This window comes from Atractosteus spatula, chromosome 13 (genome assembly GCF_055471065.1).
Source record: "Atractosteus spatula isolate fAtrSpa1 chromosome 13, fAtrSpa1.hap1, whole genome shotgun sequence".
In the NCBI taxonomy this organism is placed as follows: domain Eukaryota; kingdom Metazoa; phylum Chordata; class Actinopteri; order Semionotiformes; family Lepisosteidae; genus Atractosteus; species Atractosteus spatula.
Window position 1 is genome coordinate 26,378,325 of NC_142718.1, and position 12,091 is coordinate 26,390,415.

Below are 12,091 nucleotides of genomic sequence, written 5' to 3' on the forward strand. Positions count from 1 at the left end.
ACAATTATTGCAATCTGGTGTTTTTTAAAGTTTCAAAATGTAGTAAACAAGCCTTTTTTCTAAGGTATTAAGAATGTGTCCAACTGGCTGCAGGCTTTTCACTAGTTCTAAGAGCTCCCTCTGCTGGTCAGAGATTCCAGGAAAATAACTTTGTTCTAGGGAAACGTTCGGAATTTTTCTCCTATAAATTGCATTTCTTGTATTAAAATGTTTAATACGCAACAGTGATTGGTCATTTATAAGAAATAACCATATATAAATTAAAAACTTTAACAGATCGGAGTTTATTAGAAGATTATTTTTATTACTTTTCTATACAGAAAAATTGAGTTGACAAAAATCGCAATGTTTAAAACACTTGTTAGTTGTAATAATCAGAGTATAAGAAATAACATTCCAACACCATTGTGATTCACATTTTACTCAAACAAAAACACACAAGCCCTAAATATTTTGAAGTATAGTAGTGATCTCTATTTTCTGTCTGTAAGATACCCGATTGAGTTCTTATAACAAATCAAAGATAACAGCCTTGAACTTTTCCAAATGACAAAAGAAGAGCCGTGTGATAAATTGTAGACAGAAACAAGAATACCATGAAGTTTGATTAAGAGAATTAATATTTGAAAAATGGCTAATCTAATTCAAAAACACTTATTACATAAATTATTGATAAATAGTTCTAATTAGAATCAAGCGTTCACAATTCATCACGGAGACTAAAACAGGACTGACAATTGCAATACCCAGGTGAAAAGCACAAAACACACATACCTGCAGTTCTGTTATTAATCATCTCGTACTCTGCGTTCAGAGGTATTCAGAAAGGAGACCAAAGAATTTAATCCAGTGGCTAAACAACCTAAATTCTAACAGGAGAACAGAAATCTGCAGAAACATTTTAATGAAAATTGTCAATTTCTTTCTTAATCATCTATTTTTTTTATCATTTTCTTAATCATTTCATAATTCATTATTTTATTCTCTAGATAACTACATTTATCCAATCAAAATCTTTCATAAATCGTAAACCTGTCAGTTGTTGTATGCCCTGATGAAACATTGGTTATGACTTTGCTGTATTATGTTCTTATGGCCATACTGTCATTGAGACTTGAATGCAGTAAGGCTTCCAGAATTAATATCAATATCAGTCTAGACTGTTACAATATGATATTTTAGAACTACTTACCAATAATTCACCTAAATTAATTTGGTGTATGACGCCGATGTATTTCTGATTGCTCTACTTAACGTACTGAAAGGAAAAAAAAATAGCTACCAAAATAAACTGCTCTGTTAGAATTATCAAGTGGAAAACCTATCTGTGATTATTCGCACCCTATTGCACAACAGCTCCATTATGGGAAAAGAAACGTATTTTCCAAAAGGGTTTTTCACGACGTTCGATTCTGTCACTTCATTGCTTATGGAACTTTGAGGAAGAGGTGTGTATCAGTGGCTTCGCAAAAGGCTGTGTGAGGCTAGCAGAGCTATGACTAAAAACCTTTACAAACCTGTACAAGACAGCACCTGAAGAACCAGTAGGGGATTCTTCAATTACAGGAACGGGCACAAAGGGATGCATTGCTCAATGTGCTCATTACCTTTGCTTCCTGCCCCCACTACTGGCAAGCCATACATCAAGAATAAAAATTCTCAGTGTGAACTGCTACACGGCGTGCCCGAGGTGCACATAAGCAGGTTCCTAGGACATTTCCTTTGGGATCTAAATTAAAATTCTCTCTTCAACAGGTGTAGCCCCAGCTGTATACACACAATACTGGCGACTAGCATTGTGAGGGTAGTGTAATATTGGAACTCTTGTTTTGACACCGTTATGCAACCACATTTTACACTCAATTACATGCAGACTTTTCCAAGTATTTGTTTTCTTGACATCTCTTATGTTAACTGTACACATGGATTGTCGTTTTTAAATGTTTCATTTTTCTATACTACTAGGCCAACACAGCTATATAGTTGTATAATCAGCTTGGATTAACAAGCAACCTTATAATAATAATAATAATAATAATAATAATAATAAAAAACTTTATTTTATTTAGCACCTTTAAAGGTGGCTTCTCAAAGTGCTTTACAGAATGACAACAACAATAAATAAGAAGAATACACAAGATAAAACACAATTACAATATACAGAGGAGACCGTGGATGGTGGTACTACTGTAGGAAAAGCAGAGGGATGAAGAATGGAACCAGTTAAGTAAAGGCTCTTCTAAAGAAGAAGGTTTTGAGTCTGGATTTGAAGGAGTTTAGAGAAGGTGACTCTCTGATATCCTTGGGGAGATAGTTCCAGAGCTTGGGGGCATAACAGGAGAAGGCCCTGTCACCCGTACAATGTCGACGGGCTTGGGGGACAGTAAGGAGGGCAGAATTAGAAGAGCGAAGGTTGCGAGGTGGGGAGTAGGGCGATAATAGTTCAGACAGGTACTGAGGTGCCAAGCCATGCAGAACCTTATAGGTGAGTATGAGGATTTTAAAGACCACATGGAATTCAACAGGAAGCCAGTGCAAGGACTCCAGGATAGGGAGTAATATGATCACTTGCACTAGACCTGGTCAGGATTCTGGCAGCGGACATTTGGACATACTGCAGTTTGTTCAAAGTAGATTTAGATACCCCAGCGAGTAGAGCATTACAGTAGTTAATTCTAGAAAACAAATGTGTTGATCAGCTTTTCAGCCACAGTAAGTGATTGCACAGGGTGTAGTCTAGCGATATTTCTGAGGTGAAGAAAAGATGTTTTGACAATATGCTGCACATGTGGGTCGAATGTTAAGCCAGAATTGAATATCACCCCAAGGTTTTTTAATTTAGACTGAAGCTCAAGTACAGAACCATCTACAGATAGGGTTACAGGATTGGCTTTACGAAGTTGATGGGGGGTGCCAGTAAGCATGACTTCAGTCTTGTCACAGTTAAGATAAAGGAAATTTTGAGTCATCCAAGTTTTTATGTCAGAGATGCAATTAGATAGAATAGAAACCTTCTTTTCTGCGTCATGATTAATTTAATCAGTGGAAACATAGCATAGTGTGATATATCCATCAAATTTCTAACTGGTTCTTCTGATTCAGGCTTGTGGAATGCAATTCATAGAAAGTTTTGTTTCAAAATATTCTACCATTATGCTCTCTTTACAGAACACACTGGGAGGCATGGTGGTACAGTGGTTAGCATTGCTGTCCCATAGCGCTGAGGCCCTCATTCAGTCCCTGGGGTGCTATATGTGTGGAGTTTGTATGTTCTTCCCAGGTTCGCATGGGTTTCCTTCCACAGTATCAAAACATACTGGTAAGTTAAATGAACTTCGGAAAAATTGGCCCTGGTGTGTGAGTTTGTGCCTGTATCGTATGTCCACCAATGTGATGGACTGGTGTCCCATCCAGGGTATAGCCTGCCTTGCCCTAATGACCCTGAACTGGAAGAAGGGGTTAGAAAACGGATGGGTGGATGTATAACACTATACTATGTTTGCACTAATTAAATTCATCTAGAACCAGAAATGAAGGTTATTTGTCAATCCACGTTGATTACGCAACTGTATAGGTGTCTTGTTTTAGTATGCATGCACTTTCTAGGTATTTGTGGCATCCCTCATCATTTGTATTTTATAAGATTCCCACCTTTGTAGTTTTAATCAATGATCTTAATTAAATAGAATTTATTGTTCAATGGACTTAAAATTTAACATCTTTCATGTCAGTTTTTCAGATTATATGTACAGCACTGTATATGGGGGATCTTTAATGACCACTAAGTGTCAGGACCTCAATTTAACATCTCATCTGAAAGACAGCACCCACTACAGTATAGTGTCCCCACCACTATACTAGGACATTAGGACCCACAAAGACCGCAGGGTGGGCACCCCCCAATGGTAACACTAACACCTCTTCCAGCAGCAACGATTGCTTCACAGGAGGTCTCTCATCCAGGTACTGACCAGGCTCAACCCTACTTAGCTTCAGTCGGTAGCCAGTTGAGAGCTGAAGGGTGATATAGCTGTTGGCCAATTAGTAATAATATTAGAGCAAATTAAACTGTTTTTGCATTGAGAGGACAGGGAATGTGAGCAAAGGCCAAGTATATTGATTTCAGTTTTCAACAGTAGTGGAGTCTTTCTATTTCTGAATTTCACTGTTTTTATTTAAGGACTGTATAGGTATGTTACATATATATATACACACCTTAAATTTAAAAAGAAATGTTTAAACATTGATTTATACAGACTCAACTCGTTCCGTGCAGTTTTCCATCCCCAAACAAAATTGCACGTCTTCGATTAATTACTTTTGCTTTTGGATTTACCTCTGTAGTCACTGCAGACGTTTATTTTCACAAACGCAACGTAACCCTTTGGCTGGTTCCAATCAAGTGCAACAGTAACTTGTCAGTTCTTCTGTTTTTCAATAAAGTTGCAGCGAAGTGACCTTGACAGCCGCCATCCGGGAGTTTGCAGGGAAAGAAGCAGACGCATGCGCAGTGGTTTCTAATCGGTTCGACCTCTGTAGCCGGTAAGTGAAGGGGAAGCAAGAAAAAGGCGAAGGAATAGAACATTTACAATCCCATCTCATCCTGTCCTGGGGATCTTCGTAATTAAGTAGTGGTTCTGGGTTTCATGAGTTTTCATTATCTGTGCATGCGTGATCTTTGTTTCGGTGTTGCTGTTGCAGACTTCAGGAGCAGAATTTCCATTGACCTTAACTCTCCCTTGTTCTTCACAGAGACAGACCCGGGTTTATGATCAATTCCGAACTCAGCAACCAATAAATCCAGACAGAATGTACGCTTGTGCTAAATTCGTTTCCACGCCTGCTCTGGTGAGTTTCTGTACCACATCTGATTTTCAAAAACCACATTTTCTGGTCTTTTATTCTTATTTCATTGCGGGCCTAGTCTTGAACTTGAGTTTTTCCCTTTTTTTTTCTAAACGTTTTCTGTTCACGCAGGCCCCTTCAGTTTTTAGAATGAAATGGGGGAAAAAAATAAATACAAATGACTTACTGTTCAATGGTTACAAAAGGGCAGTTATCAATATTAAAGTGAGCCCGTATCCAGATATAAAAGCTGAAAAACATCCGCCCTTTTTAGTCAAAGTCGTGCTATTTTTCTAGTTGCACAGTGTGATTCAAACCTCGATAAGGGGTGAACCAGGTAAATAATGGTGCATTCGGAATTGTTAGTTTGAAAATGACAGCGATTTATTTTTTGAATGACTTAGACTGTGCTCAGGGCTTGGGCCTTACTGCCTTGCTCTGCAGCTGAGATGTGTCCTCTAACTCAGGACACAAGTAAAGGAGGCCGAAACGTAACACAACAAGCATGATTAAAGTACTGGAATTACCTTTGGTACTGAAAAACTGAATATCTACCTGGCATTGAAATTGATTATTGTTCAAGATTTAAACGCCACAGACGTTAAATAATTTCAGAGAGCTCAATATATTGACGCTGTATCTCTTCCTTTCTTCTCAGTGAAGCTCAGAAATTATTTGCAAATTGTTGTTCATCTCCCATAATCCATGTTTTGGGCATGTGGTGGACTTTGCACGGACACATTATTTTATGATCGTGCTAATACTTGCCCTTAACTGTGTGTTTTCTGTAGGTGTGCATTTTGTTTTATCTTAAATAGCTACAGTGAAGTAAGATGATGTAAATGAAGTCAGCTTCCCTTAAGGTGTGGGCTGATGAGGTGTGTTCCCTGGTTGATGTGGGGTTTGTTCTGGGTGCAGGTCCGTGCTGGATCTCGGGCTCTGTACAGACCTCTCTCTGCATCAGTGCTGTCCCGGCCAGAGGTCAGAACAGGAGAGGTGAGTTGAAAGAGTAGTGCTTCAGTCCTTGAAAATGACATTTCAGATTGGTAGAATATTGGGATCAAATTTCATTTATTGGATTTTTTTTTTTTAGTGTGCAGACCTACATTCCTTAGTGGCCGATGTGCTTTAAACATTAAAATTCCTCTGAAAGTCTGTGCTGTGACCTTTAAAAGTGAGAACAGAGGTGATTCTTTACCCGAAGAGTTGTGGGAGGGTGGAACAAGTTACCTGGCTCATACTCTGGCTTCCTTCACAAAACAGCTGGAGGAGATCCTTGGATCAATGAGGAAATTCCCAAACAGACATCATGGGCCCAGTGGCCTCCTGTTACGTTCTTAAAGTACTTTCCCAAATGATTAAAATAAGCTGCATCCAGATAGAAGTGTTTTTCTTCCCCTTCTACTTTTTCTACAAAGAATTAAAACTTTTCCAGGGCAATGCTGCAGCTGTGAGCGGGCCACAGAACTCTGTCTTGGCGCTCAGGGGGTTCCAGACCAGTGCCGTCAGCAGGGACATTGACACAGCGGCCAAGTTCATTGGTGCTGGTGCCGCCACAGTAGGAGTGGCTGGATCTGGTGCCGGAATCGGGACAGTGTTTGGCAGTCTTATCATCGGCTATGCCAGGTGAGAAACATCATAATTTTGGAGCACAGGGCAGAGGTGCTCTTACAAGAGGTAGGCAGCATCAGTGTAGCCTCAGATGGCCATACAGTTTGGATTAATCTGTAGATCTGTAGAGATTTTCATCAGGGACGCAAGTAGGTGTGTTCAGAATTGAGTGTCTCTGAGAGTTTAAAGGGCTGCTTTTTCTAGCTACAATTTTTTTGGAAAAAGTTTCATCCATTGCAAAACAATGATTTTTAGTGATTTCACACTTAAGATTTTTGTGTTAAACTCATTCCAAAGTCCTTCTTTATCCACTGGGGAATAAGAAAGTGTTAATTAGGTAGGTCTGTTCACTGTAAATTCATGTTAAATTGGTATTGAACAATTGTAATCTGTAGCACTTGTTTTTACAGAAGACTAATTGCGGTCTTTCATTTCTTTGCCCCTGCAGGAATCCTTCCCTAAAGCAACAGTTGTTCTCCTATGCTATTCTGGGATTTGCCCTCTCTGAAGCCATGGGTCTGTTCTGTTTGATGGTTGCTTTCTTGATCTTGTTTGCCATGTAAAAAAAATCGGCTTTGGATGTTAATTCTACATTAGATGTAACTACGTGTTTTACAGTGGTTACTAAAACTGTTCTGTGTTGGTGTCATGAAAGTGTACATTTTTCAGGATTTTGTTGGAACACTGTCAAAATACAAAAATAAAAACATTGTAAGATTGTAACCAATGACAGAATTAAAATACACATATTGGCTTTTTAAAGTCTCAAATCACAGTTCCATTTTGTGTTCTGGAATCAAGGTTTGTTTTAAAATCTCGTTATCAAAATATTTGTGCATTTCAGTACATTGAAAGCAAAAGATGTTTCTTATTGAACACTTACTACACTCGATTGAAGGATAAAGTTTAAAAGTACCCTTGGTATCATGTAGACTTTTTTTGCAATAGCATTAAGCAAGAAAAAGTGAGCAGTTTGGGGGGGGGGGTTCATTTGCTGAATTGAAAATGCTGCTTTGTCACTTAAGTGAATAAAAATATCAGTGCAAAATTTGGGATCAGAATGGCAGGTATCATTTTATTGGAATTACAAATTTGGAGCCAGATGACGTTTCCAGCTCTGTTTGAGGTAATTAAACTACTTTTGTCTTTACAAATGTGCGAAAAAGCAGATGCATTTTAAAAGAGGGATCTCTGAATCTCTAAATTCTATGAATTGGCTACATTACTCTGCTCTCCTCCCCACTGATAGCTGATGTGTGGTGAGCGTTCTGGCGCACTATGGCTGCCGTCGCATCATCCAGGTGGATGCTGCACATTGGTGGTGGTGGAGGGGAGTCCCCATTACCTGTAAAGCGCTTTGAGTGGAGTGTCCAGAAAAGCGCTATATAAGTGTAAGCAATTAATTATTATTAAACACATTTTTAGTTTTTTTTCATATTACACACTTTGATTGTATTCATATTTCTCCCTTTTTTGAAGTGACATTTTTAACAGGTAATATTGGAAAACATCATGCAGAAACTGGTACAAGGTTCATGATCTGCAGATGTCCCACTTTCCATACAGATCACATCTATGAGTCTTTATATGAATTAAAGTGGTTTAACTGCAGTAGCATGATGTTAAGGTCTCCCAGCTTCTTTACCTGGTTGAATAGTCATTGGATCAATTAGAAATCAAATGGGTAAGAATTGTGAACAATGGTCTCTTCTCATCTGTAATTTCCATTTTCACATGCCTAGAAGCAAGAATAGGCCTAGTTGTGTTGCACCTCAAAGTGTGGTCACTGCTTTAATGATTTGAAAACGCATAATGCGGGGATTAAGGTTCTGGACTTGAACTATTGGGTTACTGGTTTAAATACCCAGTGGAAGCAATCTTGCGCAAAGCACTTTAGATTGCTCCAGTAAAATTCTAGCTGGATAAATGAGTATGAATGTAAGTTGGATGCTTCTCTGTATAATCGGGATAGTGTTGAGCCGTCACAAATTCACAGCCAAAAATCTCGATACCATTACAAAGTGGATATGATTAAATTATACACTGCTGTTTGAAATTACTCAAAGCTTTTAGGAACATTTGTACAGCATTAATGTGCTGATATGGGAATAGTTTTCATTAAGAACTTACAGTATTATGTGTCGTACGTGTGCAATGAGGGGAAAAACTTGACTGAAATATTAATGGCCTACAAGGAAGACTAAATTTTACATTAGAATTAAAGACAGTATTGTGTATTCATTCGATGTTCTTGAAGCATATGATCTGCATAGCATCCTTCATGTAGACGCATGCTATTTTATGGAAAACATGCATTGTGTGAGGATTAAAATTGGAAAGCATTTTCTTTGAACACTGTTGCAGTATATTATATCAGAGTATTTTTATAGCAACATTGTCTTTGTTATAAGGCAGGTATGGGCAAATCCAATCTTTTGAGGGATTCCTGTAGAATTGAAAGGTGCTTTTCAGTTAGCAACATGTAAAGTCCTTATAAATTTTCTTTTTGGACTGATTTACATGAAGTAATTTAAACCAGAGGTGGAAGAAAAGTTAGATGATCCTATGGCTCTCATTGAATTACCATCCCTTCTCTAGGGTATTTAAGACAAAAATGGACTTCATTCGTGAATTTTGGATGAGTGTCTGACACTAAGGAAACTCTGACGTGCAGTCCAAGCTAAAGAAACTGGCACTCTTGACTGATGTCTTCCAGATTTTGAGTCCGTTAACCCCTGAAAAAAAGTGATCTGTTCCTTTTTTAAAGAATGTCACTTAGATACAGATTGCTAAGCACACACTGAAGAACAATGGGTGATGGTTTGTGTGCTGCTGGCTGGTTAGTCTCCTACCCGTAGCTGAAAGAAGCTGGAAGCTTTGGATTTTGGATGGAATGTTTTTGACAGTACTAGAAGCTGAAAAAACGCGGCACATGTTTGCCTCATTTGAGTAAAATGTTTTTCCCCTGCAAAAAATAAAATTGGGAGTATGTTTTCATCTCGTTAGCAAAGTATGCGTGTCTATATTAAATCATTGAGGATTCACCTGAAAGTAAAGGCCTTTATGTCACGTATTGCGTACACCAACATGTTTAAAATATGTAAATGTAAAAAGTAGTTATATTTCTCATTCATATTTAATACTGAATACATTCACAACGATGAATATACAAAATGTTAAGAACACTGTGGAAATGCATGTCAAGAGACGAAGTAGTGTTTTTTCTATATGTAACTTCAGCTTTTCTTTTCCAAATCCGTGTAAAGAACGAGGTGAAAATTTAAGGTTTGTGTTATTTAACCCGCACAAGGAATAATCAAAGCTAGTCAGCCCTCTGCCCCACCCTCTCGAATCTTTTTTTTATTTTATTTTTATTTATGTTTAACAAAAGAACAAACATTACAATACAAACGAGTACCACCCTCCCGAATCAAAACCCCCTTATTGCACGCGTGTACGACCGCTCAGCCCGTTTTGCGCACGCCACGTCACGTTCGTGACGTTTGCGGAAGTGTCCGCGCTGGAGTAGCGGTCGCGAGATCTGGCGGCAGCCCGTGGGATTTGGCCGTGAGAAAGGTTGAGCCCGTGGGTAAGTGTGTAAACAGGCCGTATAAACCGTGACAGCCGTGGTAAACAACGACTGCCACACCGGTTAAGGTAGCCTGCTGCTGGAAAGCAGTTTAGAGTAGCAGTCGCTACTTATTTTGTCAACGGGCGATGAATGCTTTTATACTGCAGTAACAGTAGTAATAATAATAATATGGCGACGGGGGTATACCCAACCCAAGACAAGAGACTGGGATGGTATTATTATGATGATGGACTGTGTAAACAAGAAACCGCATCTTGACAGTAATGTTCGCCAGGCACCCTAAATATTATTTTAATTCATTAACATAATGTGTATATATGCATTTCGCAGTCTTCGTAATGCAGCCTCCGCATTATTGTTTACCCATCTAAGTCCTCTGTACAAAATACCTAGAACTTCTACTGTTATGGTAGGGCACAGGTAGCATCCTTGACATGCAGGTATTGTAAAAAAAAAGCTGTTTTACAACACAGCAATCCAGAGTTGTTCCCTGTTCGCCGTAAAACACAACTGTCGCTTTACTTAGGGAAGGTTAGCCCTGAGAAATACTACGATTAACTTATATAATAGTACCTCACACGACTCTTAACACTGAATGGGAGTCGATTACTTGACAGAAAGGATGTTAATACCTTGTTTTCGACCGGTGTTAATTTTTAATGCAACTGAAGAGAATGCTCGGCACAGTTACATTTGAAAATAAACGAAAGAGACCAACCAAGCCAGCTGTATAACGCTGTCATGCATATTTATGTTCGTTTTAAAACGAGTTTTATGCTTATTTGTCCAATGAGCTAGAGACCTTTTCTATGATGCAAATGGCTTGTTGGCGTGTCAGTCACTACAGAATGCTGAGCTGTGTGTGTGAGTACTTCAGGAGAAAAGCAGAAAACACTTTCCTAGAAACACCAACGATCTGTTACCTGAAGTATTTGTAATGTGTTCTGTGTTATCTCCCGGGCTTAAAGTTTACAGACGTTTTAAATACGCAGTCATATTTTCATTGTGTTTTTTTTTCTTTCATGCTTATGTGTTGAAATCGAGACTAAACGTTGTTTAAGAAATGGTTTGTCGCCTTTTGCAGTGGTCCATGATGTGATTACGCGTGACAGTAGGTCTTGAAAGTGTGGTATCTTTCTCATCTAGGAGCTAAAAGTATCTACTGAATATGAGTGATGACAAACCCTTTGTATGCACTGCTCCTGGATGTGGTCAGGTATGTATGAGTGGCAGTTCTGAAACTTTTTTTTTAAATAAAAGCTGGAATATTTTATTGGTTGCCCGTTTTACTTAACCTTAAGACAGTAACATTGCAACACCAGGAATGAGAAATTACACAACCCTCCTAAATATTTCAGTTCATTAAAATTGGTGGCTGAATCATTTAGAGATTCATTATCCTAAATACCTTTTTTTAATTTAATGTTGTATTTTTTAGCGTTTTACTAATGAAGACCATTTGGCTGTCCACAAACACAAACATGAGATGACACTAAAGTTTGGTCCAGCGCGTAATGACAGTGTCATCGTTGCTGGTGAGTATCAAACTGCAGATCTCAGGAAGTGGGGAGTATTGACCAATGGAAAGAGAATCTAAAGTGTAGGAAATTGGCAAAAATGTCAATTAAGGTATGGAAAATGTTATCAATAGAATTTGCTTGTATTGACGTAACAGAAGAGATACATGTTTAACTTCAGTGATATATCAATAGAGGTACAATTAATAGTGTAATTATGCGCTGTCTTCCTTTTTGTGTTGCACATATACCTAAAACCAACATTTAAAAGGTGAAGGAGAAAAACTGCAAATTGCTGGGCTTTTATTAGATACCAGAAGATAAAGTGTGACTTTGACATATTTAGTGACTGCAGCAGAGTGATACCGATGAAAGTTATTTTTTTTCACTCACAAATGTAGTGGGGCTGTTTCTGTTTTGTGAGTTATGAAAAATGTGCTCTCAGCCTGTCTTCTGGCCACATTGGAAATACTCATCAGCTGTTGATACAGTGTGATCGGTCAGTCATAGAAGTAGCTGTTTGGAG

General features: G+C 38.4%; 2 protein-coding genes across 7 annotated transcripts in view; both read left to right on the top strand.

The window, feature by feature from the left end:
- The first annotated feature begins 4,450 nt into the window (after positions 1–4,450).
- On the top strand, positions 4,451–7,230 carry atp5mc3a (ATP synthase membrane subunit c locus 3a). 2 transcript variants are annotated; one of them, XM_088931436.1, is made up of 5 exons: positions 4,451–4,542; positions 4,753–4,848; positions 5,764–5,841; positions 6,281–6,471; positions 6,905–7,230. In XM_088931436.1, exons 2-5 carry the CDS (start codon positions 4,810–4,812, stop codon positions 7,017–7,019), a joined length of 423 nt encoding a protein of 140 aa, XP_088787562.1. In that variant the 5' UTR covers positions 4,451–4,542; positions 4,753–4,809; the 3' UTR covers positions 7,020–7,230. The 2 variants fall into 2 exon arrangements, with proteins under 2 accessions (XP_088787562.1, XP_088787563.1); XM_088931437.1 differs by lacking the exon at positions 4,451–4,542 and adding an exon at positions 4,546–4,628.
- Positions 7,231–9,999: 2,769 nt separating this feature from the next.
- atf2 (activating transcription factor 2) overlaps positions 10,000–12,091 on the top strand; it is a 33,021-nt gene continuing 30,929 nt past the window's right edge. For 3 of the 5 annotated variants that reach the window (XM_088931438.1, XM_088931443.1, XM_088931442.1), the window contains exons 1-3: positions 10,000–10,045; positions 11,195–11,264; positions 11,487–11,583. In XM_088931438.1, coding sequence (XP_088787564.1) covers positions 11,217–11,264; positions 11,487–11,583 — 145 coding nt within the window. In that variant the 5' untranslated portion in view covers positions 10,000–10,045; positions 11,195–11,216. Of the gene's footprint in view, positions 10,114–11,118; positions 11,265–11,486; positions 11,584–12,091 lie in introns of those variants that run through there. The other 2 variants (XM_088931439.1, XM_088931440.1) reach the window with 2 other exon arrangements.

What these genes read in the sequence shown, in the direction of transcription:
- atp5mc3a (XM_088931436.1), top strand. Translation starts at nt 4,810, where the DNA reads ATGTACGCTTGTGCTAAATTCGTTTCCACGCCTGCTCTG. An exon ending in TCGTTTCCACGCCTGCTCTG is followed by an intron (nt 4,849 to 5,763) that starts GTGAGTTTCTGT and finishes TTCTGGGTGCAG; the next exon opens with GTCCGTGCTGGATCTCGGGC. An exon ending in CTTATCATCGGCTATGCCAG is followed by an intron (nt 6,472 to 6,904) that starts GTGAGAAACATC and finishes TTGCCCCTGCAG; the next exon opens with GAATCCTTCCCTAAAGCAAC.